This window comes from Manis javanica, chromosome 13 (genome assembly GCF_040802235.1).
Source record: "Manis javanica isolate MJ-LG chromosome 13, MJ_LKY, whole genome shotgun sequence".
In the NCBI taxonomy this organism is placed as follows: domain Eukaryota; kingdom Metazoa; phylum Chordata; class Mammalia; order Pholidota; family Manidae; genus Manis; species Manis javanica.
Window position 1 is genome coordinate 88,200,720 of NC_133168.1, and position 27,112 is coordinate 88,227,831.

A 27,112-nucleotide genomic window follows, 5' to 3' on the forward strand; every position below is an offset into this window, starting at 1 on the left:
CTACAGGCTCTCTTCTCCTCTCCTGGCATGAGCCAGGAGCTCTTCCCTCTCACTTTATTTCTAAATAAAAACCTGTACCTTGCTCTCCTACCTTGAGTGTTTGTGAAGCTCATTCTTTGGCTTTGTGAACAAGAACCCCGGCATCAAAAGCTTGGCAGTTGGCAAATGCTCGCAAAAAATGTCTATGGTAATGGGGTAATGAATGGTGGTAATTGAACACAGGGGAGCTGTTGTTCGAGCTGAGACCTTGGCAAGGCTGGTCAAACTTTGTGCTAGACATAAATTAGGCTAGACTGACTAACACAGAGAAGCCCCAAATTTTATGTGAGCTTCAAGTATTATGCCCAGTTTGCTCGACATCAGGCCCAGGTGCTGCAACTAATGTTTCCAGCTTCATCTTCCCAGTTACTGAAATATTTAATGCAGTCTCTTCCATTTTTAGACACCGCCTGTCCTTGCTCTTTGGACACTGGTCTCTGAATATCAGTAAAGCTTTATTCATTCATCCCTTTCTCATTCCAAACTACACTATGCACATCTTCCTGCTGGAATGGCTCCCTTAATAAGGCCTTTCCTCACTAACATTCGAAGTGGCTTTTTGTTTAATTTGACAACCTAATTCTAAGCTCCAACTGCGAGAAGCAGCTTCAAGAGACAGTACCAAAAATGTGAGTACAAAGCCTTAAGGCATCAATGAACTGGGGGAGTTTGAAAAGTATGAAATATCCCTTGGAGGTGAACTGAAGTCCACCGTGAAGAGCTCATCATGTGATCTTTTCCCAATGCTGTCTTCAGCAACTGCCCACTGATGGCTTAAAATCATGGTCTGAAGAATTTAACCATGGAAATGGGCCAGTGCTACAAATCAGAACTTCTACTGATTTCTCAGCAAACCATTGCCTCCAGTCATTGTTTCTTCTGTTGGATTCTCCCAGAGGAGGATGCTGCCTTAAACCACTCATGAGAGGCATCTCTTGATGCAACAAGCAAGAGGAATTTATTCAAGAACCAGCTAGCTGGGGTCCAAGTGTCAGCCCGACGCAGCGGGTCTCAACAAGGACCCCGAGCAGCTAAAGCCAGAGGTTTTTATAGCATTTTCTAAGAGGACAGCATTGTTCTACAAGCACGTAACAGGGTTTTTTTCCATAGACACATGAATTGTCAGCTGGCACCACATCCTGGGGGGTTCAGTGAGATAAGATCACTCTCAGAATGCTAGGGTGGGTTTTAGCAAGATAAGCTTGGTATGTATGATTAACCGATTGAGGTTAGCTGACTAAAGGTTACTGCTGTCTGTGCTTATGATTGACTAACTTGTTTTCAAGGTCCCACCAGGTTTTAGTTTTCTCCTGAGTCATACCTTTAGGAAATGGTTTCTAGGCTTTTTAAGATAGCTGTGCTTATGCTAACGTAGGATTATTCTTGCTAAAAACTTAGGTCTTACATTTCCCCACTTTCTCTTTGACCATTCCAATCATGGAATGTTCGTTTCTTCTTGATGTGTGAGCGAGTGATACTGCTGTCTTAGCATTAGCACTTGAACAGCACTCACTCTCTCTCTAACAAAAGATACTAGCCAGTTTAAAACACAGGGACCAAAAGTAAGAAGCAGAACAAAAATAAGCAAGGGTCCGGCTAGAGTGGATATCAGAGTTGTGAGCCATGGGGACTTAGTGAACCAAGACTCAAATAGACCTTGGCCAGCTTCTCGCTCTCTTTTTCGTTGATCTAATCTTTCCCTGAGTTTAGTCATTGAATCTCTTACTATCCCGGAATGATCTGCATAGAAGCAGCATTCTTCCTTTAGGGCTGCACACAATCTTCCTTCTTTTAAGAACAGTAGATCCAGCCCTCGTCTATTCTGCAACACTACTTCAGAAAGGGAAGTTAGAGACTCTTCAAGTTTGGTAATAGATTGCTCTATAGTTCTTAAATCTTCATCAATAGCTGCCCTCAGTCCCTCATAGTGTTGGTTCTCTTGGATGATGGCGACTGTCCCTGTTCCTACTCTTGCTGCAACTCCTATTCTTAATAACATGGCTAGGGTCAGCGAGACTAATTCTCTTTTATACCTATGCCCAGGGTCGAACTCTGTTACAAATGAGAGATCATCATGATACATTAGTCTAGGCACTAGTTGGACTATAATACAGAAATCACGGAGGAATTGAAAGCAGAGGTGGAGACACACGGGGTTAGTCCAGTGTTACAAGCCCACCATCCCTGAGGGGGAGGGACTAGATATCTGTTTTCACCTGAGGGGACTATGGGTATGGTTTCATTACACAAATTCTTATGGGTTGAGGGAACTGTTCCTAAACATTTCTCTTTCTCAGTTACTTCAGTTAGGGTTAGCTTCTTGTGGCTGCCCCAGCTACAGACTTCATGGCTGGTTGTATTATTGAAACTACCCGACAGTCCCAAACCTTCATAATAAGGAGGTCCAGAAGAGAAACATAACCAACAGGATTCGGTGACTTTAGGGTTGGAGACATTCAGCACTCGAAACGCCCCTTCGACGAGGTTGAGGAGGCGCTGTCCGGTGCCAGTAAAAGAAATTACTTGGTTAGGAGCAGATGCGGAGGGCTGGGGGCGGGTAGTCATGATGACAGGATACTGTTTCGGAGTAGGGGTTGGAAGATGCGGCTGATCTCGTAGGACAGTATTAGGTCCTATCGGGGCGGCTGGGAGGGCCTGGATGCTGAGTCAAACTCGTAGAAGGACTCCGACTGGGAGTGTCTGGTGGAGATATAACCCCCAAGTTAACCTTCCTGTTCCCTATCGGGGATCTTTCTTTCCCTGTTCTGTAAATTAGAGTCTAAGTAAGTTACAATCAGGGCTATACTTTACCCGAGTACATGGTCTAACAAAGGAGAGGTGGATAAGCTGCGGGTTCACCTTCTACTTATTTTCTCTATCATTGGAGGTGACACAGCTCCATTGCGCACAATAGAGGGACTCAATTCTCCCACACTTCTGTTTCTCCACTCCTGTTCGAAACCCAGGGCATGCATAAAATCCATTCTTACTCACAGAGACCCGGCGTTGCTTTTGTCGCCAGCCTCCTCCACCCATCCCGTCTATGTCAGCTACTTTATCTAAGTTAAAATATAAGTCCGGGAACCATGTGCCCAAAGGGGCAATATGGGTGGTGTGATTATACTCTTCTTGGGTCTGCCCGTTTCCTACTTTCCAGGTAAGCAGGTAAGGGACATGAGGATTAGGGCTCTGGGGGGTTGGGAACAGCAAGAGCATTAGAATTACTAATAACATAGTTCTTTTTACACAAGCGGAGCTTAAGAGGATTATCAGTCCGAGTTACTTGCCAATCCAAGTCCGGCTGGGGCGCTTTCTTCAGATGCGAAGTGTGTACCCAGGAGGAGATGCCATCCACTTTCACGGCTGTGGGAGTGGTCAAGAGGACGATGAAGGGTCCTTTCCACCGAGGCTCAAGGTTTCCTGCTCTGTGTCATCTTACATAGATGGGGTCTCCCACCTGGAAGTGATGGGGCACTGTCATGTCCTCCGGCCGATAGGCTTCTCGGATGTTGGCCCAGACTTCTCTCTGTACGACCTCCAAGGCCCGTAACTTTTCAAGCAGAAACTTATTAGTTACACATTTGGGGGACTCATGGAGGTGGGCCGACTCAAGCGGAGCTGGGGCCCCAAACATTATTTCAAAGGGAGTCAGTCTAAAATGGCCAGGAGTGTTTCGGACTCGAAACAAGGCGAAGGGAAGGAGGACTAACCAATCACATAAACCAGTCTCTATGGATAATTTAGTCAAGGTCTCTTTTAGAGTTCTATTCATCCTTTCTACCTGTCCTGAGCTCTGGGGTCTGTATGCACAATGTAATTTCTAATCTGTCCCCAGGATCTTGGCCAATCTCTGACTTACCTGGGCAACGAAGGCAGGTCTATTATCGGAACCAATTACCTTGGGGATTCCGAACTTTGGAAATATTTCTTCAAGTATCTTTTTAGATACTGTCTGGGCTGTCTCAGTCTTGGTGGGGAAAGCCTCTGTCCATCCTGAAAAAGTATCTAAAAAAACTAAAAGGTACTTATGTCTATACTTAGCAGGCTTAACTTCAGTGAAGTCAACTTCCCAGTAAGCTCCCGGTCGATCTCTGCGAAGCCTTTTTCCACATATCATTTGATGTTTATTCACATTTATTAATTGGCAAGGAACACAATTCTTCATTACCTCGTCTGCCATTTTTTCCAAACTAATGATATGATAAGGGGAACGTCGAACCAGGGTTTTTAGGTTCTTGGCCCCTAAATGTGTCAAATGATATAAGTGCCTCAAATATTCTCCTGCCTCTTTCTGGGGCAGAATATTTTTCCCATTTCCTGACCTATATGTTCTAAGGGGTGAAGATTTTTGGAACCCCAGTTTGTCCATCCAGGCGAGATCCTCGGGTGTATACTGGAAGCTCCTAATACATGTTGCTTCCGGGTGCACCTGGAGGGGTAAGATGTTCATTCCCTGAGCTGCTTGTTTTGCGCTTGGTCCGCCCTCTGGTTTCCTTGAGCTATTGGAGAGTCATCTTTCTGATGTCCAGGGCAATGTATTATCGCTACTTCTTTAGGCCTATGGATGGCTTCCAACAAATCTAAAATTTCCTGTTTGTTTTTAACATCTTTCCTGGCAGAAGTTAACAGCCCTCTCTGTCTATAAATAGCCCCGTGTATATGAGCGGTGGCAAAAGCGTATCGGCTGTCAGTGTAGACGTTAAGTCTCTTACCTTCTGCCATCTTTAGAGCCTGAGTCAGGGCGACGAGTTCTGCTCACTGTGCAGAAGTGCCCGTTGGGAGTCCACTGGCCCACACGATCCGGTCATCATCCACTACGGCAGCTCCCGCTATCTTCTTACTTCCCATGATGTAACTGCTCCCATCTGTGTACCAAGTCAGGAGTCCTGGTCCTTCCAGGGGCTGATCTCATAAGTCCCGGTGGGTCCCTGTCTCCTCAGCCAGGATTTCCTGGCAGGTGTGGAGTACTTCTTTCCCCGGATCGGGGAGCAGGGTAGCCGGGTTTAGGATGGCGGGCGGGGCAAATTCCACACGCTTGCGATTTAGGAGCAAGTTTTGGTAGTGAGTCATTCTGGCGTTCGACATCTATCTTTCGGGTGGTTGCCGAATTACGCTTTCCAGCGCATGTGGAGCAACCACAACGAGCTTTTGTTCCAGCGTTAGTTTGTCAGAATCTTTAACCAGGAGGGCCACGGCCGCCATTACTCTCAAACAGGCAGGCCATCCGCTACTCACTGGGTCCAATTTCTTTGACAAGTAGGCGACAGGTCTCTTCTAGGGTCCCCATTGTTGGGTCAACACTCCTCGAGCCACTCCGCTCCATTCATCTACAAAAAGGACAAACGGCTTTGTCACATCTGGCAATGCCAGAGCGGGTGCTGACAGGAGGGCCTTCTTAATATCATCAAAGGCCTGCTGTTGTTCAGGTCCCCAAACAAACGGGGCAGCCCCTTTGGTTAGGGGATACAGAGGGGTGGCTAAGGTGGCATATCTAGGTATCTACAGTCTACAAAACTCTGCCATCCCCAGAAACTCGCGAACCTGGCGTGGAGTAGTGGGAACCAGGATCTGCGTCACAGTCTGTTTTCGGGCTTCAGTAAGCCACCTTTTCCCCTCTTTCAGGGAATATCCCAAATAAGTCACTTGTTGTTGGCAGATCTGTGCCTTTTTGGCAGATGCCCTATACCCTAATTTAGCAAGTTCAGTCAAAAGGGCTCTAGTGGCCTCTTGGCAGGCTTTCTGAGTAGGGGCTGCTATCAACAAGTCATCGACATATTGTAACAAAGTTACCTGTGGGTTGAAGGCTTGGTAAAAGGCCAAGTCCTGATGTAAAGCCTCGTCGAAGAGGGTAGGTGAATTCTTGAATCCTTGTGGCAAGCAAGTCCAGGTCAATTGTCCAGTAGTTCCTGTGGAGGGGTCTTTCTACTCAAAAGCAAACAGCGGTTGGCTATTCTGGTGCAGGCGCAAACAAAAGAAAGCGTCTTTTAAATCTAAGACTGTATACCAGGTATTTTCCGGGGCCAGAGAGCTTAGCAGGTTATAAGGGTTCGGCACAGTGGGATGAACGTCCTGTATCTTCTTACTAACTTCTCTTAAATCTTGCACTGGTCGATAATCTCCTGTTCCCGCTTTTTTTACAGGCAGCAAAGGGGTGTTCCATGGGGATTTACACTTTACTAATATCCCCTGTTCTAGGAGCCTCTGGATATGGGGCCTAATTCCATCTCTGGCTTCTTTACTCATTGGATATTGTCTCACAGTTACTGGTAAAGCTGAAGCTTTTAACTCTATGACTATCAGGGGTTGGTTCACAGCAAGCCCCATTCCCGCCGTCTCCGCCCAGGTTCCTGGAAACTGGTTTAGCCACTCCTGACTAACTCGGGAGGAATCTGGTACTTTGAAAAGGCGGTACTCAGCTTCTAATCTTATGGACAGAACACTTAGGCCCAAAGGTTTTTTCTCTTGATCAGTCACTCGGGTCTCCTCAGCCTGAAAGGATATTTGGGCCCTGACTTTGGTCAAGATGTCTCTTCCTAACAAGGGTATGGGGCATTCCGGTATGACAAGGAATGAGTGGTTTACTCGTCCCACTCCTAAGTCCACTGTTCATTGGGTAGTCCATGCATATTGTTTCTGGCCCGTGGCCCCGGACACCCAAGACTTTTTGCCAGAGAGAGGGCCTCTAGCTTGGGTCAGTACAGAATGTTGAGCACCGGTATCCACCAGAAACTCAACTGGTTGCCCCTCCACCTTCAGGGTTACTCTAGGCTCAGGGAGGAGCTCCAAGCCCCGTCTTCCCTAATCCTCTTCTTCCAGCAGAGACAACACCTTCTTTGGAGGTCCCCGCAGTGGCTTCTTAGGACATTCTTTCGCCCAATGCCCCTTTTCTTTGCAGTACGCACATTGGTCTTTCTCTAAAGGGGTCCGGTTGCCCAGGTGCCCTGCCTTACTAGTTCTGCCACTAGGGGGCGGGCGTCCTCTACTTTCTACTACTGCGGCCAAGATCCTTGTTAAATTCTTCTCATGCTTCCTGTCTGTCTTTTCTTCCTTACTTTCTCTTTCCTTCTCTTTCCTTAACTCTTTCTCTTCCTCAGTCTCCCTCTTGTGATAAACTTTCTCAGCCTCTTTTACCAAATCTTTCAATGACAAATCTTGTAAGCCCTCTAATCTCTGAAGCTTCTTTCTAATGTCGGGTGCCGACTGTCCGATAAAAGCAAGGGCCACTGAAGCGCTGTGCTCCTGGGAAGTGGGGTCAAAAGGAGTGTACCGCCTGAAGGCTTCCATCAGGCATTCTAAGAACACTGCGGGTGCCTCAGTGGCACCTTGACTAACTTCTCTTACTTTGGCCAAATTGGTGGGGCGTCTTGTGGCCTCACAGAGACCTGCCACCAGAGCCTGACGGTAGATGGTTAGTTGCTCCCTACCTTCTGGAGAATTAAAGTCCCAGTTGGGTCTGGTCAACGGGAAACCCCTCTCTATGTCATGAGGGAGTTGCGATGGTCGTCCGTCGGTTCCAGGCACTTTCTTTCGTGCCTCCAGGAGGATCCTCTCCCTTTCTTCCGTGGTGAAGAGCACCTGCAAAAGCTGCTGACAGTCATCCCAAGTGGGCTGGTGAGAAAACATCAGGGACTCTATCAGCCTGGTTAGTCTTTGCGGTTCCTCTGAAAAGGGAGGGTGGTTAACTTTCCAATTATATAACTCAGCAGAGGAAAATGGCCAATATTGCAGAGGTTGGAAAGGGGGTTCTCCCTCTTCTCCAATGATGGGAACTCCATAAGACCGGAGGGGAAAACTACCCGGTGGGTCCAAGGTGGCCCCTCAGCGGTGCCGAGTTCCCTGGGCAGGCCCCGGAGCTACCCCTACTGCCTCGGCATGAGGGACTGAGGGTGCCGGGGGTGGAGGCGCTGGCAGTGCTAGGGGTGCTGGGGGTGGCGGCGCCAGGGCCAGGGGTGCTGTAGGGGCAGGGGGGTAAGGAGGGGGATCATCAACCATAAGCAAATCTTGAGTGTCAGGGTGAACTTTGGTAGTAGTTTCTTTTCCCTTGCCCTGAGGTTGGGTCTGGGCAGCTAGAACTCGAGGGCTCATTTTCCTTTGCACCCAGGGTTTTACCCATGGCGGTGGGTTTTCTACCAATTCTTGCCAGACTACAACATAGGGTTGCTGATCTGGATGTCCTTGAGGCGAATCCTGGAAGACAACAGCTTTTACAGCTAATAAAGTGGGGAGATCAAAAGTCCCCTCCGAGGGCCACCCAACATTGAAAGTGGGCCATTCGGAGGTACAGAAAGTCTGCCATGGTCCCTTTTTTACTTCTACTGACAAATTATGTGCCCTCACTCTGACTTACGTCTAATGATTTAGCGTAAGGCTAAGGGGGGTCATCAATGTCTGTCCCATCGTCAGTACAACAATAATTAGGCACGTAAAAGACACAAAAAACAAAGACACACACAAATTAGACACACAGCGACCGCTTTTTGTTTTTCTCAGATTTTCAATCAGAAACCGAAAGGAATCGGAGGGTTGATACTCCTGTCGCCCAAAAATCAACCCTATCTCATCAGTTTCACTTTGCCGGAAAACAGATGAGAGGCCACCAGGCGTCCCTGGCCCTCTACTCTCCCTGAGGCGTCCCCCAGGGTTGCAGCCTGCGGTGCTCCAAGTACATCTACCGACAGCAGTCTCGACCCCTTTACGGGATCGGGACGACTGCCAGACAGAGGGTACCCTTTCAGAATTCTGACCAGTCTCACTGAAAAACAGAAAACAGAACACAGACAACTCAAGGCGTCACTAATCTTACCTCTTCCTCTAAGAGCGACTTCGGGAGTGAAGCAGGGTGAGCGCACGATCCCGGACGAGCCCCCAAATGTTGGATTCTCCCAGAGGAGGACGCTGCCCTAAATCACTCACGAGAGGTGTCTCTTGATGCAACAAGCAAGAGGAATTTACTCAAGAACCAGCTAGCTGGGGTCCAAGTGTCAGCCTGACGCAGTGGGTCTCAACAAGGACCCTGAGCAGCTAAAGCCAGAGGTTTTTATAGCATTTTCTAAGAGGACAGCATTGTTCTACAAGCACGTAACAGGGTTTTTTCCATAGACACATGAATTGTCGGCTCGCGCCACATCCTGGGGGGTTCAGTGAGATAAGATCACTCTCAGAATGCTAAGGTGGGTTTTAGCAAGATAAGCTTGGTATGTATGATTAACCGATTGAAGTTAGCTGACTAAAGGTTACTGCTGTCTGTGCTTATGATTGACTAACTTGTTTTTCAGGGTCCCACCAGGTTTTAGTTTTCTCCTGAGTCATACCTTTAAGAAATAGTTTCTAGGCTTTTTAAGATAGCTGTGCTTATGCTAACATAGGATTATTCTTGCTAAAAGCTTAGGTCTTACACTTCATCTCCATTACGGGAAATAAATGGAACCTAACTCAGGTTGAAACAATTTCTTGACTTGTTGACAGGCAACTGCGTCTGGGGTGGGGGTGGGGGATCTCTCCCTGTGCACCCAAGTGAAACCTTAACCTGGATGGTGGAGGGTTCTTGACTCTGAATGAGAAATAATTCTTAAGCAGGTCAGAAGAGTGCAGGTAAGGAAGGAATTTGTTAAAGTAATGAATGGCAGTGGCCTGGCAGGCAACTGAGGGCAGGAAAGTGCAGAGGGAGGGAGCAGAAGCTTGCTGAATTTCTCAGCATAAGGAAGTTTCCCTCACCAGCTCCTGAAGCCAGGGTCACCGGGCTTCCCATGGCCACTTGGATCTGTATGGCATGGGGACCAACCCCTACCACCCCAGGATTTGGGGAGCCATAGAGCATAAGATGGAGTGAGATTGTATTCTGAAAACATCTAAAAGAAGGGAGATTTTCCAGCAGGCTACTGCAGCCACAGTTACATTAGGGTCACTTAGGCAATGGGAACTCACAGGCCCAAATCTGAGCTCTCAGCAACCCCTCCCTACTTATCAGAAGTAAAGCAGAGATGAAGTGGAGACTTGGAAATAGAATGAAATAGCAAAGAAACTGTTGGATTCCCCTGAGGAAGGCGCCGCCCCAAATCACTCACCAAAGACGTTTCTTGATGCAACAAGCAAGAGGAATTTATTCAGAAGCCAACTAGTTGGGGTCCAAGTCAGCCCGTCGCAACGGGTCTCAACGAGGACCCTGAGTACTTACAACTAAGTGGTTATATAGGATTTTCTGAGGCATTCAGCCCTAGAGAATTACCATGGTTACAGATTATGTTGTAGTAACAAGATAACAATACTACATAGCAAGATAACAATACTACAAAGGCAGTAATTTTTCAAACCTACAATTTCTGGGTTAGTGCCACGTCCTGGGGGTGTAGCAAGGTAGGGTCAGCTTTTATGTTTAACTAACCGAAAGGTTAGCGCTGCCAGCAGTCATGATTGATTAACTTGTTTTTCCAGAGGAGTTACCTGGTTTCAGTTGTTCCCTCTGAGTCATATATCAGAATGGCTTTTTGGGCTTCAAGATGGCTACTCTTAGGCTAACATTTCTCAGGGAGGTTGGGGTCCTACAAAACGAAGACACTTACTACTGGAAAGGTGCAGAGAGACAGAACGCAATTAAGCTAAGCAGTGAAAAGGTTTATTTAAAATTACACACTTAAAGAGAGAAAAAGTGTGGGTGTCCTCAGGGAGGAGGCATGCTGAAAGATTTGGGGTGCTCTCATTTAAGCATTTTTCAGGAATCTGTCAAAGGGTTAGAGGTGTAGACTTGTTAAGTGGTCTTAAGGTGCTTATCTCTGGCAAAAGACACCGTGTCTCCTTTCCTCTTTATCATTCCTCTGGCCAGTTCTGCAAAATAAACTTAACACTAGACATGTATGGATCTGCTTCCTCCCCAGGATTGGAGCTTCTTTCCAGGAACATATCAAGACCACTTTCCCTGCCCCCCAAGGTGGGCTGAGTTATTGTCTGTTTGCTAAATAATATGTTAGGAATCTTACTTCCTAACTTGCTGCCTTTCAAAATAGAATTTTAGCCTTAAGATGGAGTCTCTCCTGTTCTTACTATACTGTTTATATCTCAGCTTGCTTGGAAAATTAATCATGATGCTTGTCTCAGGTCCCTGCCCTGTATCAGGTTCATACTGGTAACTTTGAATCAACTCCTGTTTAGGTCTGTGTTAAGCCAGAAAGAGCAAAAACTGACAGTGATTATTCTGTTGGACTTGTGATTTGCAGAGCAAAGTGAACTTTATTCAAATAATGGCCAGAGCTGTGGATCTCAGTAAAATGTCAGATAAACGCCATCAATGACTAGCACACCATATGGGAGAGCTCCAAACCAAGAGCCCACATCCAGGATGAACATTAGAGGAGGTGACCTGAGCAGATGTTCCTGAAAGAAAATCTAGAAGGTGTAGAGGAGCAATAATTAGTGTTTCCAAAATAGGATGCAGAGAGCATTTTAAGGACCAAACATTAAAATAAGTATTAGAAAGTATATCACCAGCATCCACACAACAAAAAGTCCTTATTTAGGACTGGACTGGATTAAAAACTCTGGGGGGAAAATAAGATCCAAGCCTGAAGCAAATTACCTTTGAAGCCAAAATCAGTCAAAGAGAAAAATAAAGTGGGAGAGAGCCTTTTATTACTTAAAGTAGTCATCCACTTCTGATTGCCTGTGTCTCTTGCACACAGCTATCAAAAAAGGGCCCCTCCCAACCCCTCTGGTCCAGATATGCACTCACTCCCCCTTGTAATTACCGACTGATATGGAGACAGACTACTTCTCTCCACCCCTTCTAAACACCTATTCATATGGAGATACACTAAGGTCAGATGAGAGATTCTGAAAATATTGCAATTTTACCCCCAACCCACCCCTCCAGAAATCTCGCCTCACAATCTACTCATTCCTCATCTTCCGAAATGGCCCCTGTGTGAGAAAACTGGAGCACTGTAACCAGACTACTAATAACATACAATAACAACAGCAATAAAATCATGATAATCCTCAAGCTGGAGGATTCATCTACATTCAAAGTCCTGTGCAGATTAAGTCCATAGCTTGACCATTCCACAGGCAGAGAAGTCATCACATGGCAGCTACAGCCAGCAGGTGGGTCTGGACCACAGGGATGGGAGAAGAAAATAACCCTAATGGCAATAAGATACATGTTTTAATGGCACCAGCATAGGCAAATCTTGTCCATCAGATGCATGCAAGAGACTGGTCCTGTGATAGGAAAATGGCAGGAATGGAATCTCATCTTAGTCTAGTATACCAGATGTTCACCCCCTCCCTATGGGAGTTACAGATGAGTTGATATATAGGGCTATGGGAGGTACATGCACTGGCCATAAAGATAAAACAAAACTTCCCTGTAAGATGCTCTTACCTCCTGGACATTTTGGGTTCACTACCATGATCTTTGGAGGCCACTCTGCTGTTACTCCAGAAATACAGAGGAGGCCAGCTTCCAGGTCATTCCCTCAAGGTGCCAGAAGGGCCAGCCATCACTTGTCCATGTGTCAAAATCTCCAGGGCCACGTCCACTCAACAGTCTCCAGGGTTTAGCAGTAGGGGCTGGCAGCAGGATGTTGCTCTGCTGGCCATATCCTGGCTTCAATAACTCCTCTTTGGTTTGCACATACAGTTGTATAGGAGATGCATCAATGTGTGCTAGCATGTCCACAGGGCTCAAGGTTACTTTTTGGGGCTTCTCATTCAAATGCAATAGCACTATCCATAAGCAAACTGACCAGACCCATAGACTATTGGTGTCTGACTTCAAGCCAGATTTCAACAAACTGTTGTACCTCTCTATCATGCCTGCCCAGGTAGGGTTATGTGGTACATGAAACTTCCACTTTATTTCTAATTTCTGCACCCATTCTTGTAATACATGACCAGTAAAGTGGGTGCCTTGATCACTCTCAATCACCTGTGGCTGGCCAAAGGCTGCAAAGAGGCACTCTACACCCCTTTAGGGGGTTTGCTGATCTGCATGACATGCAGGAAAAGCAATCAACAGGTCAGTAGGTGTGTCCACACAAGCCATGGCATAGCAATGTCCTTCTGATATGGGCAGAGGCCCAATATAGTATATCTGTCACCTGACAAGGGATATTGGCCCCCGTATTATTGTCCCATGTTGCTGCAGGACTCAGTTTAAGTCCCTCTTAGAGCACACAGGCACTCCTTCTGGGCTCTGCTGCCTTCTTCAAAAGTCAAAGGCAAGCCCCATTGATGGACTACAGCCCAAGTTGTCTTTTGTCCCATGTGCAACAAACACTGATGTAACCACTGGGCTGCATCAGAGGCAGGCTTTCCTTCTAGTCAGCGCACCTGGGCCAGTGTGTCTGCTTCATCATTCCCTGGGGATGCCAAAGGCAAATGGCCATTCACATAACATATGGTAACTGTCTTAGTCTGACCAGAGGCCCATAGGTCTTGCCACAAATCTTGCCCAAAAAAGGGGCTGGTGACCAGTGATCCCATTGGCATGGTTCCATGTTGGTAGCCACAGGGTCAAGCCCCGATAGACGGCCTAGCTGTCAGTGCAGACAACTATGGGGGAAGGCTCCTGGGTGATCATGAGCCATACTGCCTGGAACTCAGCCCCTTGACTGCTCTTCCCCTCTCCACCCTGCATCTATATTCTCTCAGTCTTAGGATGGAAAGCCACAGCCCTCCACCTTGGAGGCTGCCCACACCTGGAGCCATCTGTGTACCAAGCATCTTCAGGTATAGGGGCTTCTACCTCCTGATGAGGACTCTCAGCTACCAAGGGCTGAAAAGCAAGTTTTTCCTGCTTTCCACTGCTATATGTCACTGACCCCAATAAGCATTGGAGTTCTCCACAATTCTAACAACATCCTACTGTGCTGCCCATAAAGCTTTCTTTCACTATCCCGGCCTTTATCAAATCAACACATATATGGGTCCTCAAGACCTTTGTGGGGCCTTTTGCTCCTTTTCTTTCCATCATAGCCCATACTTCCTTCCATGCTTTTATTGTTTCAATCTCCCCAAGATCTGCTAACATATCTTACAGGAGCATGACTTGTCTTCTCAATAACTGTCCCTCTTTCTTAAGGCATCCCATATATCATCAACCAGCTGCTCCAGGTGATGCTGAAGTGTGTCTCCTGCTGAAGTCTCTCTCTCTCCTTGATAACCCTTACCACTATCTCAAGAAACAGACATCCTACTATCCTGGTTGCTATGTGGCACTCAGGGCCTCTAAGTAGTCTTCTATCTCATGAAGGGCTAATTCTTACAGTTTCTGGTGTCTCCACCTTCCCCAATTCTGGGGAAGGCCCCACCTCTCTAGAGGTGCTTTACACTAAACCAATTCCCCACTAGGGTCTCCCCAATTAGAAACCCCACAGATAGGGGGCTCCTGGGTGAAGCTGCCCCCTCCACTGCTGCAGCCATTGGGGCCTCCCCAACATCCACAGGGCCAGCCCACTCAAGTGTCACACCTGTGAGACAGATTTCGGGTTCTGAGGTCCTGCCGACTACCATCAGATGTAACTCTGGGGGGAAAATAAGTTTCCAGCTCAGGGCAAATTACCTTTGAAGCCAAAATCAGTCAAAGGGAGAAATAAAGTGGGAGAAACCCATTCATGGCCTACAGCAGTTGTCCACTTCTGCTCGCTCATGTCTCTCATAACCTGGCTATAAAAAGGGGCCCCACCCATCCTCTCCAGTCCAGATATACCCTTGCTCCCCCATGTAATTACCCACTGATGTGGAGACAGACTATTTCTCTCCACCCCTTGGAAACACCTATTGATATGGAGATGCACTAAGGCCAGGCAAGAGATTCTGGAAATACTGTAATTTTACCCACAGCGAGCCAATTAAAAGTCACTATCAAGACAGAGTATTGACAACAACCATGAAAAAAGAATCAGAAATGACTGATGTTTGAGTACTTGTCTCCTGGAAAAGCAGATGATGCCTGACGATGGTGACTGTCTATGGTGTTGGGCTTTCTGATCAGCCCTGGATTATAAAGCTTGACCTCTGGAATGGAACCAGAGCATGTGTGCCCCCACTCAGCGTATTAGCAAGCCAGTAGTTTCCATGTTTATGCCTCAGGATTGGAATGAAGATGCAACAATCTGGCTAATGAGGAGCTTTGGAGATGAGGCCCCTAGGGCCAGAAAAACACTATAATTAGACTCCTTGTCCCCTATAATGCAGTTTTCCACCTACCACAAAAGAAAGGAAGACACCTTGTCACTTCTTAGAGAATGTGTCTTATCCATAAACTCTGCAAATGAATGTTTCCTGGAAATTTACAAGGGTTAATTTGTCTTCAATTATCCACATCCTAGGGAGAAACTGAGCCTACCTACATGGTCTTCTGTGGGATCATCCTGGAGAAACAGAAGTCTTTTGTAAGTTCTGGTGGAAAGGGGAAAATTACTACTGCTACTACTACTACTACTACTATTATTATTATTATTATTATTATTATTATTCCCACCTGGGGGTAGTCCTAGATTAATTAAGTAGGAAGTCTAAAGCAATGTTTCTCAAAATGTCCCCAGACCAGCATCCAGGGCTAGATTCATGGGTGTGTGACTCACACAGTTGTATAAGATTCCACCATGGATTTGATGTTTTGCCCTTGGTCCCCCCTGTAATTACTCATTGATATGGGTGGGTGTCACCATCTTGAAATTTTTCAACAAGGGGGTCCTACATTGTCCTGTTGCCTTGGCACCTGAACCTTATGCAGTCCTGCCATGGTGTCATTACCTGGGGAGTTCTTTGAAATTCACATTCTTGGGCCTCACCTACAGATGCTGCAACCCCAGAGTGGTGCCCAGCAACCTGGGTTTTAAGATCAAAGGCACTCCCGATGTTCCATAGTCCCAAGGTCCCTGGAGCTACACTCACACTGGCTTCTGGCTCTGATAAGTGCTTCCTCTCACTGTAAAATTGCAGGGACTGATTCCCTAAAGGATTCAATACTTCCTGAAATGTTCTAAGGATTCCAGGCTGCTCCGAGGCATACTCACTTATTTTCTAGGGATGGAAAGAGGGACCCGTGCTTCTCTAGCCCTACATCGCAGGCTTTAAATCCAGTCCTTTAGAGGAGACCCTGAGATTCAAGGGAATGAGGTGAGTCTCCCCAGTCAACCAGCTCCTTGGTGTCATCCAGGGTCCTGGTGGAATTTTCAAAACGGTCTTCCCTTGAAACATTCAGGTGTTGCCCCATGGATGTTCTCCTTTATCTTCCTGCCCTCCCAAAACATGCCACTCAAAGGGAGGAATCATATCAGGATCCTCACAAGCCCCAGTAATGGTGATATAAATTAAACAATGAGGTCGGTCTCAGCTGTGTGCTTCTTTCCCCTCTATTTGCATTCCGGGGATGAGGTACCATATACATCTCATTAAGTGTGGGCACCACCATATAGCTGATGCTTACTATGTTCCAAACCCTGAGACCTCATCTTGTTTAATGCACATAGCATCTTGTCCATCATTTGAAAGACACAAATCTCCTTTGAACTCTGCTCAACTTCTCTCCCATGAAGAGACTTAAGTCCTTCCTCCCTTGCTTCAGACACCATCCTATGGGTTGTGATCTGGTCAAGTGGCCTGAATGTTAGCAGGGGCTACTTCCCTAAGAGTTCTCTCCACCACTCCGGCCAGTGTAATGGCAGAAGGAGAAATGCTTGATCTTCTCCCTTGCTCTCAGGACTCCATGCATCCCATCCTCCATCCACTTATCCAACGCTCCCAGCCTGAGATAGTTTAGTGTTGATTAGAACAGGAAATGACGCATGTTCATGTAGACACCTCAGCAATTAACTTTGCTGTAGTTTAGTTCCTCCTTAAGCTTGATTTATAACCAAAACTAATCTAAGAGAAAAGAACAATATGTTCACTGCTTAAGTTGGATTAATAGCCAAAACCAATCCAATAGAAAGAACCAAGTGTTTATTCCTGGAATCTGGTGTGAGTGGTGCACAGTGCGGAACAGGAGCTGCAGACAGTTCCTGTGATCCTTCTGCGGCAAACCTGTAGGAGGAACATGCTGTGAAACTCACTAACCGGACGACTTGACTTAACACAATAGGAACATAAAAAACAGATCTAGTTCGCAGTTGGTTGATTCGTTGAGAAAGTGCTTTCAATATATTGTTAACCAATGATTATTTCACTGCTTGCTGTAATCTAATAAAGACACAGGGGCACGCTGACTCTGTGCTTAGTCTCCAAGGAAGTCTAAGCCCTCTGCATTAAACCTCATTCTGACTCAGTTTCTCATTTTTGCAGTCCCTGACTGCAACATTTTCATTACTCATGGATTTGCATACCAGCTCTTAAAATTAATCACTCTTGAAGATTTCTTGGCTCAATGGTGATACAGAGTGTCAGTTTTATGGGGTGACAGCTGTGGAAAGTACATCATCCTCTATGTAATTATTACATGAGCCAGATGATGGAAGAGGGGTAGATTTATTGGGTAGAATGCCTTTGAAGTGTTCCTTAAGGATGTGCTGGACCTTCGCTGGCAACTTTGGGAAGTTTGTTCTGCAAAGATGCACAGTTTGAAGGCATTCAAGAGTGCTTGGAAGGTGGGGGATATTTTCAAAACCACTGCCCTGTGGACATGTCCTGGGAGGTAGCTAGCAAAGAAAAATTAGTTGAAGGAACTGTGTTATAAAATGACTGGCTCTCTAAACTTAATCCACATATCTGGCTCTAAGCTTGAAATGAAAGAAAATTTTTCATAGCCAAAGAAATGAAAGAAACATGTGATTATAAGAGAAAATAAACCAGATGTTCAGAAAAAAAATAGCCATTTTTGTTTTAAGGGCCAGACAACAATTTCCCTATGGGTCTGACATTTTTACATTAGACACCATAGACAGACTCGTTCAACCTTTTCTTATCATTTTCTTATCTGTGACTGGTGACAAATGACAAATCACAAAAGCAATTCTAGTGACTGAAACAATTCTTTGAAAATAGATGGTCCCCAATCTAGTGGTTTGATCTAACTGTGTAATACAGAATACTTAAAAGACTGGATTAATGATGTTATTTCTTACATTGAGGCAATGATGTAATTTCTCACATTGAGACAGTAGAGAATACATGATTATAATTTACAGGAATACCTAATTCAGTAGATTTGAGATTCTCTAAGAAAACGAAGCCATCTAACAATGTTTAATGCTGAATGAAGAAATGACTAGAGTATAATCCTAGATTTTAAAATGGTATGTGGGCATGATAGTTCCTAAAAATAATAAATAATAATAAAATATCACTTGCTGTCACTTTTAATTTTAGCATTAGAAAAATATAGGATACAAAATGCATATCACTCAAAAATTTTTGGTGAAGGTAGGAATGAATAAAATGAAGAAGAATGAAAGGAAAGAACTGTTTAAATAGCACTAGAATTGAAGATGTGGATAAAAGACTTCTCTCCAACAAGTGATGTCTTGTAAGAATGGGAATAGGTTAGCATAAGAGTAGCCATCTTAGGGGCCTAGAAGCCATTTTATTTAGAAAGAAAAAACTGGGCTTGGGTAAGGCCTTGAAAAACAAGTTAATCATGAGCACAGGGTGGTGGGCAGCTGTGACACTTGGTCAGGTAACCTTGGTCAGCTAATCTTACACACCAAGCTTATTGTGCAGAGCCTCCCTAACCATTGAAGAGTAGTCTTATCCTGCCCTTGCTTAACCCCAGGATGTATGTCTTGCAAGAATAATGTATAGCTGTGGAAAATTACTATGAGTTAAGTGCTTTGAAAATGCTATATAAACCCTTGGCTCTGAGTGCTCGGGGTCCTTGTTGAAACCTGCTGTGTCAAGCAGACACTTGGAGCCCAGCTAGCTGGAATAATCATAAACCTCTTGCTAGTTGCATTGATCTGCCGTGGCCTTCGTCTCCTCACTGGGGGGAAGCGCAGACTGGAATAAGGCCGTTAGGTCTTACATTTGGGGGCTCGTCCAGGATCGCGTGCCACCCCCCCCCCCACCCCCCCTCAACCGAGGAACGACAAGCCAAGGATCGGAGGCTTGCCCTGGCCAGGTATTACTGTGTTTGTGTCCGTGTGTCTCTTGTCAAACCTGTAAGAACGTTCTGTGTTTAATCAGAAAGTGCCTTGCCGGATAGTGAGCGCACTCAGTGTTCTTGTTCGCGAACAAACCTGAAACCTGTATTATAAACCTGTAGGAGCTCCAATCTGTATCTGGGTCGGCATTGACTTAGGCGGACGCATTGGCAGGTCACCGACCAGGGGTCTTGGGAGACGTCCCTTGCCCCCATCTGGAGGATGAGGTCCTCATCTGCGAGGAAAGTCGGCTGCCGCTGCAGTCCGACAGGCCCTCAACTCAGTTTCAGTTTTGCCTCCGCAGCCGCGATAGATTCTTCTCTGTAGGCGCCTGTTTGTTGTTTGTCGTGTTTGTCTTAGTTTTGTTGACATAAGAAATAGGACAGACTCAGACAACCCCCTAAGTGTGTAAATAAATATGTCTTTCTACCTCCGGATGGTATTAATGAAATTGATTTAAAGACAAGCGGTTGTGAAAATTGGGTATTCTAAAACTTCCAGAAAACCTGATAAAAAATGTTAAGCATTAATGCTAATTTGGGTTTGCCTGAGGTGGGCATGTCCTTGTAGTTATCAGCTGCCTAAGTTTACCTAAGGTCATTTAAGTCGTGTTATCTGCTAAATCTTTTAAGAATAAAATGCTTAAAGGCTTGGCTTTGTCTAATATTCAGTAAAGGTCTTGTAAGTAATCTAGCATAGTTGTTATGAATGAGTGAACAAAATAAGTGTGGCAAGTGAACACCTTTTTAATTGTGTGTTACAGTGTGTATACCTACCTACAGCCTGAGAATCTTTGTAGTAACCTAAAACCTTAAAGTTTTGCTAAGTTATGAAGACATACTCTGTTTAGTGAGAGATTGTGCTGTAAAGCTCATGGTTACAGAAATTATAAAATGTGTTCATAAATTTGTCAATCTAAAGAATGTTAGTTTAACAGTTTACAATATCCTACTTCTCAGTGTTCACTGGAAATTAAAGTTTCTAATAGTTTTAAGTTCTAATTAAAAATACTTAAAGTAATAAAGAAAACATTTCTCTATGCTAAAAGATGTATGTTTTAATAAGAGAAAGTATAAAGAATGAAAACTCGTCTGCATGCTAAAGAATGTGCTTTTTGATAAAAGAAAGTAACTTTGTTCTAAAGTACAGCTATTTATTTAAAGAGGGACAAAGAGAGAAAGCAGCGTGGTGCAACAGCGTGGTGCCTTTTGTTGTGGAGGATCCGCTCAGCCTGTTGCTTTGGGGGAGGGTCAGGATGTTTAGAGATAAGGTAGCATAAACCCAGGCAAGCCCAGGCATAATTCTCACCGGCTTATGTGCTTGAGACCATGGGGCAAATGAAGAATAAATTGCTATATTCTTACAGATATAGTCGTGCTATGTGAAATTAAAGCAAGTGAGTCTTGATATCAAGTGCACAGCAAAATTAGAATTTTGTTCCCAGTTAAAAAAGAAAAAGTTTTCTTTAACTGTAAGTCTGCTCTTAATGTTGAAAGATCGCAAAAGGTTCTCTAATTGTTTTATCAAAGCAGTTTCTCATGCTTAAAGTCTCAGTGAGTTGCCAGAATATTTTTAAAAAATGAAATCTTAATATTAAAAAGACTAAAAGCTAAAGTTTGTTAACTGTGTAACCTTTATTTGCCTTTGAAATATTTTGTTATTGAAAACGATTGCATGGCATGAGAAATTGAATTATTTAATGGTAACAAAGCTTTTTTCAGCTGATTAAATGCACTTAGTTAACAAACCAAAATTTATTTTTAAAAATTAAACTGTGTAGAATCTGGACAAGATTATGTTTCTCCCAGAAAAACAGGTTTCACTGTAAAGGTTTAGATGAACGAACGGGTGACCACTTTTGAGAAAAGTTGTAATAGATTTTTTTGAGAACCACCAGGTCTTCTTGTTTAATTCATATGCTGTGGATATGTTTGTATGTTTTAAAAAAACATGGAAGACTCTCCATATTTTTTAATGCAAATGATCTTATAAGCTGCTATGCAAATTCTATTAAGAGCTCTATCTACTATTAAAGAGTAAAACATTCTTGAAGCTTTCAGGGAAGACCTGTAGACTTAAGCATGTTCTTTGCTTTTTTGTATCTGGTCTTAGACACTTATGCTGAGTTATGCTCTCATTTTCACTGTTTGTAAGCTATTGATTGTATATAATCTTTAAACCATCCAAATATCCAGCATACATTTCCATGTCACCACAACCCACTATTGACGCCATGAATGAAATGGCTGGTTAAAAAGCCAAAGGTCATCATTTCTCAATCCCTAAATGAAGAGGTAAAATGCCTGATCTCTTTCATCTCAAAGCATATTTCTGGTCAGATCTGAATATCTGTGTGAAAGAAAGAGACATTTAAATTTGAGATTCTGCTTAAACTTTTAAGTTGAATTTGACTATAGCCATATTCATTCTTTGTATGTATCTCTAACAGGTCTTTTGTATGCCTGGTGATATTATACTCTGCCTTGAGTTTAGACAGTTCTTTCACCTAAATGTGAATTCTTATTGTAGCATTTTTTCCCTTCTGAAGATGAAAGCAGAGGAATCTACCATCTGCTACCATTCTCTCAAGAATGCTTGGTAATCTAGAATTATTTTGACTTTCTGTATATTGTCTTTAAAAACTGACAGCAGCAGTCTCCCCTGCTGCCCCACCTTTTTAAGATATCTCGTTTACTGTGCTGGGTATATAGACAATAAATGTGTAATGATAGACAGTTCTAAAAAAATTAAATGCAAAAAAGTGCTTTTACCTCTAGTTAACTCTGATATTTTCCAGAGGGCCCCTGAAACATGTCAGAGGAATTTTTTTCTCATTAGAGAAAGTATTTGACTAATTTGGCTTATTTATCTGATATATATATATATATATATATATATATATATATATATATATATATATTTACCAGGAAAGCACTGTCAAAGAGAATGATGCTAAACTTTGTTACTGAATGTTTTGTATTACAGAAATATCAGAATTTCCTTATGTCAACTGTCTTACAGTAAGCTCTCATCAGATCTTTAACCATTGTCATTTGTAAGTCTTTTGTCATTTATAGTCACTGTTATATTATTCCTAAACTAGTAAAGAACTAGATTTCAGCAGAACAGGTATTAGTTACATAAGATTACATAAACTAAAGAAAATGCTTTTTGTTTCAAATGTTGCTGATAAAGTGTTTTAAACTTGTTCTCTTAAGCTGACAACAGTTTGGTAAATGACTATCTTTATGAGCAGAATTGAAACATCCTTCTCTCTACCTGATCCCTCCAGAGTTTAAAAACTTTCAGTGACTATTTTTGTATTCCATGGCAGTATGTTTATTTGCACGAGTTCAATAAGAATCTGCTTTCCTTGTGAAAAGACTAATTAAGAACGCTGGTTATACTGCCAGGGCTTTGACTAGAATGTCATACCTGAGAGACATGTGCATGGACTCAAGATGTGAACAACTTTAAAGAACTAAGATTGACTTTATAAAGCCAACAAAGCCCCTTAGAAGAACTGGCCTGGTACCTTGCTTACAGAGTTCCCAGCAGCCTTACCAGGTGAGTAAAGAAAGTCACTTCCTGGCAGGTGCAGAGACCTTGAGAAGAGAGAAATTCATCCAAATCTACAGGTACTGCAGGCAAAGCCTGATGGCAAGTCTGGCTTGGCTGTCTGGCCTCAAGAGGCCTTTAAAAGTTCAATCTGAAATTCCTTACAAAAAGTTCCAGCAAAGCATATTTAAAAGAGCCTGTGTAATCAATTGCTCTTCTTGCTGCACTTGTGCAAATAATCAAGCCAGGCTGTTAATTATTTTCTTAACCTGGTTACTTCTAATAAAAATGAGAGTGATTTTAGAGAAAAGTATTGTTTCAATAACGCAGCCTTATCCATACTAAATCCTAATACTCAAGTTTGTCCTTCCAGAATAGAAAATCCAACTCCAGATGTTGCTACATAACCTAATAACACAATTCGTTTTATCTTGCCTAGAAGCCACAAAACTGCAAATAGTAATAGAAATGAAACCCAGAATAGAAGCGCCAGCCTTCTGAGGCCCTCTCAACTGACCAGTGATAGAGACCTCGCTGCACCCTTTACTGCACCCCCTTCTCAGCACGAAGCAGCCAGAGCGGTCATCGCCCCTTTTCCCTAGCAGCAGCTAGAGTCTCTATCTGTAGAAGAGAAAATGAGGCAGGGACCATAGGCGTGGACAGAGTAAAGTGAGAGCCTCTGAAGAAAGCAGGGTGAGATATTTGCAATCAGAGCAACGTACAGTTAATGTCCCCCAGATAAAGAAGAATGTTGCTTCTATGTAGATCATTCAGGAGTAGTAAAAGACTCCATGGCCAAAGTTAGAGGAGAGTTAGCTAAAAGAAAAAGAGAAAGAACAAAACCAAGAGTAGTTTGAGTCCTGGTTCAACTTTTAATATTAATTCTAACCTTTGGCCCCTGCATCCTAAACCACCTAGTTACCTTTATCAAAGAACGCATTCGCATTGTGCAAATCATAGTCTTGAGACAGAACTATCAGAGTGTTGACCAAACAGATGACCCCTAGTTTCATGATTGAAATAGATACAAGAAGAAGAGGGGAATGTAAGAATGGGAATAGGTTAGTGTAAGAGTAGCCATCTTAGGGGCCTAGAAGCCATTTTATTTAGAAAGAAAAAACTGGGCCTGGGTAAGGCCTTGAAAAACAAGTTAATCATGAACACCGGGTAGTGGGCAGCTGTGACCCTTGGTCAGCTAACCTTGGTCAGTTAATCTTACATACCAAGCTTATCGTGCAGAACCTCCCTAACCATTGAAGAGTAGTCTTATCCTGCCCTTGATTAACCCCAGGATGTATGTCTTGCAAGAATAATGTATAGCTGTGGAAAATTACTATGAGTTAAGTGCTTTGAAAATGCTATATAAACCCTTGGCTCTGAGTGCTCAGGGTCCTTGTTGAGACCTGCTGTGTCAGGCAGACACTTGGAGCCCAGCTAGCTGGAATAATCATAAACCTCTTGCTAGTTGCATCGATCTGCCATGGCCTTCGTCTCCTCACTGGGGGGAAGCGCAGACTGGAATAAGGCCGTTAGGTCTTACAGTCTGTGTGTCTGTTTCATGTGTCTATTTTCCAGAAAACTCATCCACAACATGGAATCTGAAAACCAGACAGGCGTCTCAGAATTCCTCCTTCTGGGCCTCTCAGATGATCCAGAGCTGCAGCCCATCCTCTTTGTGTTGTTCCTGTCCATGTACCTGGTCACCGTGCTTGGGAACCTGCTCATCACCCTGGCCGTCAGCTCTGACCCCCACCTCTACACCCCCATGTATTTCTTCCTCTCCATCCTGTCCCTCAATGATGTCTGTTTCAGCACCACCACAGTCCCCAAAATGCTGCTGAACATCAAGACACAGAGCAAAGCCATGACCTATACAGGCTGCCTCACCCAGGTATATTTTTCCATGGTGTTTATATGCATGGACAATTTACTCCTGACTATGATGGCCTATGACCGTTACGTGGCCATCTGCCACCCTCTGTATTACACCGTCATCATGAACTCCCGCCTCTGTATTCTACTGGTTCTTCTCTCTTTGTCCATTAGCATTGCCAATGCCCTGCTCCATAGCCTGATGGTGTTACATTTGTCCTTCTGCAGAGACTTGAAAATCCCCCACTTCTTCTGTGAGCTTGCTCAGATCCTCAAACTGTCCTGTTCTGATACCTTCATCAATAACATCCTGGTGTATTTAGTGACCAGCCTATTAGGCGTTGGTCCCCTCTTGGGGATCATTTTCTCTTATACTAGAATTGTCTCTTGCATCCTGAGAGTCCCATCAACTGGTGGGAAATATAAAGCCTTTTCCACCTGTGGGTCTCACCTCTCTGTTGTTTCCCTGTTCTATGGGACTTGTGTTGGAGTCTATCTTAGCTCTGCATCCACATTCTCCTCCAGGAAGAGGGCAGTGGCCTCAGTGATGTACACAGTGGTCACCCCCATGCTGAACCCCTTCATCTACAGCCTGAGGAACAGGGACATGAAGGGGGCCTTGAGGAAACTCTTCTCTGAAACACTATCCTGTCCATGATTCTGTCATCTGCCTTGGGTGTGGGCTCCTAGACTGGATAAAAGGGAAGAAAATGTTTGGTATGCTGATGCTCCTATAACTCAATTCTCTGAGCAAAGTGGTTAATCATGGGCTTTCAAGTCAAGTATCTTTGTATTAGATCCTGATTTCTTACTAGCATCTAGATCTTTGATGCTTCCAAGGTACATTTTTGAAAATGTACATACACCACATGCAGATATTTCATTGTCTTCAGCTGGAGAGTTGGTTGAAATTTCCCAGCCTACAAGGACCAGCAGCTGAAGTCTGAATACAGATCATTAAATCAATGCTTTCTTAGGGTCTGAAGCTAAATGCTGTACCCATATAGCTTCACGGAACAAACAGTCTTTTTAAGGAGAAGTACTTATTTCTGAGGTGTGTTCTGGGTGCTGAGAGGAGGGGTGGGAGAATGCTTGTTTGAACAGGGGACTGGTTTTTGTCTGTATATAATTTTTTAAAATTTGGTCTTTGTCCATGTTTCCGGCACAGAACTTCTAAAATCCGTTATCTCCGGAGCAATAAAAGCACCTTTGGTATGCTGGTATGCTAATAAATAACTCTTGTCTAAGTGGTTCCAAAACAGCTTCAGAGGTGGTTGTGGGAAATGCCAAGGTATAATGAGAGGGTTTGAACTTTCAGCTCCAAACCCACCTACAAGGGTAGAAGGGCTGGAGATTGATTCAGTCCCCAGTGATCAATGATTTAATCAATCATGCCTATGTAATAGAGCTTCCATAGCTCAAAAGGGTGGGGTTCAGAGAATTTCCAGGTTGGCGAACAAAATGCATCCACGTGCTGGGAGGGTAGAGTGCCCTAAACTCCATGGGGAAGTCCCTGTGCTCAGGACGCCTCTGGACCCCACCCTATATATATATCTCTTCATCTGGCTGTTGGTTCCTATCCTTAACTATCCTTTGCAGTAAAGCAGTCATCTAGTAACAACCTGCTTTCCTGAGTTCTGTGAGCTTCTCAAGCAAATTGGAGGTGATGAGGGGGATCGAGGGAACCTCTGATTTAGAGCTGGTTCATCAGAAGCAGGGGTGACAACCTGCACTTGCAATTGGCATCTGAAGTGTGGGGAGGGGCAGTTTTGTAGGACTGAGTCCTTAACCTGTGGGATCTGCCATTACCTCCAGGCAGATAGTGTCAGAATTGAGTTAAACTGTAGGACATCCAGCTGGTATCCAGAGAACCAGAACTGTTTAGTGTGGGGGAAACCCCCTATGGGTAAAAGGGCAATATTTCCAGGATCTCTCACCTGGCCTTAGAGCATCCCCATATCAATAGGTGTTTCCAAGGGGTGGAGTGAGGTAGTCTGTCTCCACATCAGTAGACATGATTACATGCAGAAGCATGGGCATATCTTGACTGGATAGGTGGGGTGGGGTCCCTTTTCTGCAGCTGGGGGTGAGAAGGGGACAACTGCTTGTAAGCAATAAACAAGTTTCTCCCACTTTATTTCTCCCTTTGACTGATTTCAGCTTCAAAGGTAATTGCCGCCCCCCCCCCACCCCGAGTTACAACCCCCTACCTACACGAATACAGTGAGAGATTAAAGGAGACACACAGGGGGAAGTGAGCTGTTGGACAGAACCACAAAGACTACATGGTCCATTATGGAAAAAGTTGGCTTTCCACTCTTTCCTGGTTCTCAGAGAAAATCTGAGGCCATTCCTTCTGAATTTTTGTAACTGAAATTTGATGAACTTCATAGAAACATCCTATAAGTTTGAGCAGCTGTGTTTCAAATAAAAGGTAACAAACAAATGGATAGTTATTAGTAACTCTGAAGGGGAATCAAGATGCACTTTAAAAGCCTTAGAACCTCCTTGTTTTCCACATCTCAGAAGGAATTTAGATGTTCAGACAATTGTTTCCCAGCGTCTAAAGC

General features: G+C 44.3%; 1 protein-coding gene and 1 long non-coding RNA gene across 3 annotated transcripts; one reads left to right on the forward strand and one right to left on the reverse strand.

Annotated features, from left to right (window-relative positions):
- Window positions 1-1,001: 1,001 nt before the first annotated feature.
- Window positions 1,002-9,190, reverse strand: LOC140845593 (uncharacterized). Its single transcript, XR_012124437.1, has 4 exons — window positions 8,843-9,190; window positions 7,464-7,647; window positions 5,830-5,961; window positions 1,002-5,366 (listed from the first exon to the last, which is right to left on the reverse strand). It is a non-coding gene; the product is annotated as an uncharacterized lncRNA (long non-coding RNA).
- Window positions 9,191-18,994: 9,804 nt separating this feature from the next.
- On the forward strand, window positions 18,995-26,608 carry LOC108389434 (olfactory receptor 7G3-like). 2 transcript variants are annotated; one of them, XM_037010122.2, is made up of 2 exons: window positions 18,995-19,090; window positions 24,246-26,608. In XM_037010122.2, exon 2 carries the CDS (start codon window positions 24,262-24,264, stop codon window positions 25,198-25,200), a length of 939 nt encoding a protein of 312 aa, XP_036866017.1. In that variant the 5' UTR covers window positions 18,995-19,090; window positions 24,246-24,261; the 3' UTR covers window positions 25,201-26,608. The 2 variants fall into 2 exon arrangements, with proteins under 2 accessions (XP_036866017.1, XP_073076266.1); XM_073220165.1 differs by lacking the exon at window positions 18,995-19,090 and adding an exon at window positions 22,042-22,679.
- The last annotated feature ends 504 nt before the right edge of the window (window positions 26,609-27,112 follow it).

Bases quoted from the DNA above. Each gene is read 5' to 3' on its own strand.
- LOC108389434 (XM_037010122.2), top strand. From the start codon at position 24,262: ATGGAATCTGAAAACCAGACAGGCGTCTCAGAATTCCTCCTTCTGGGC.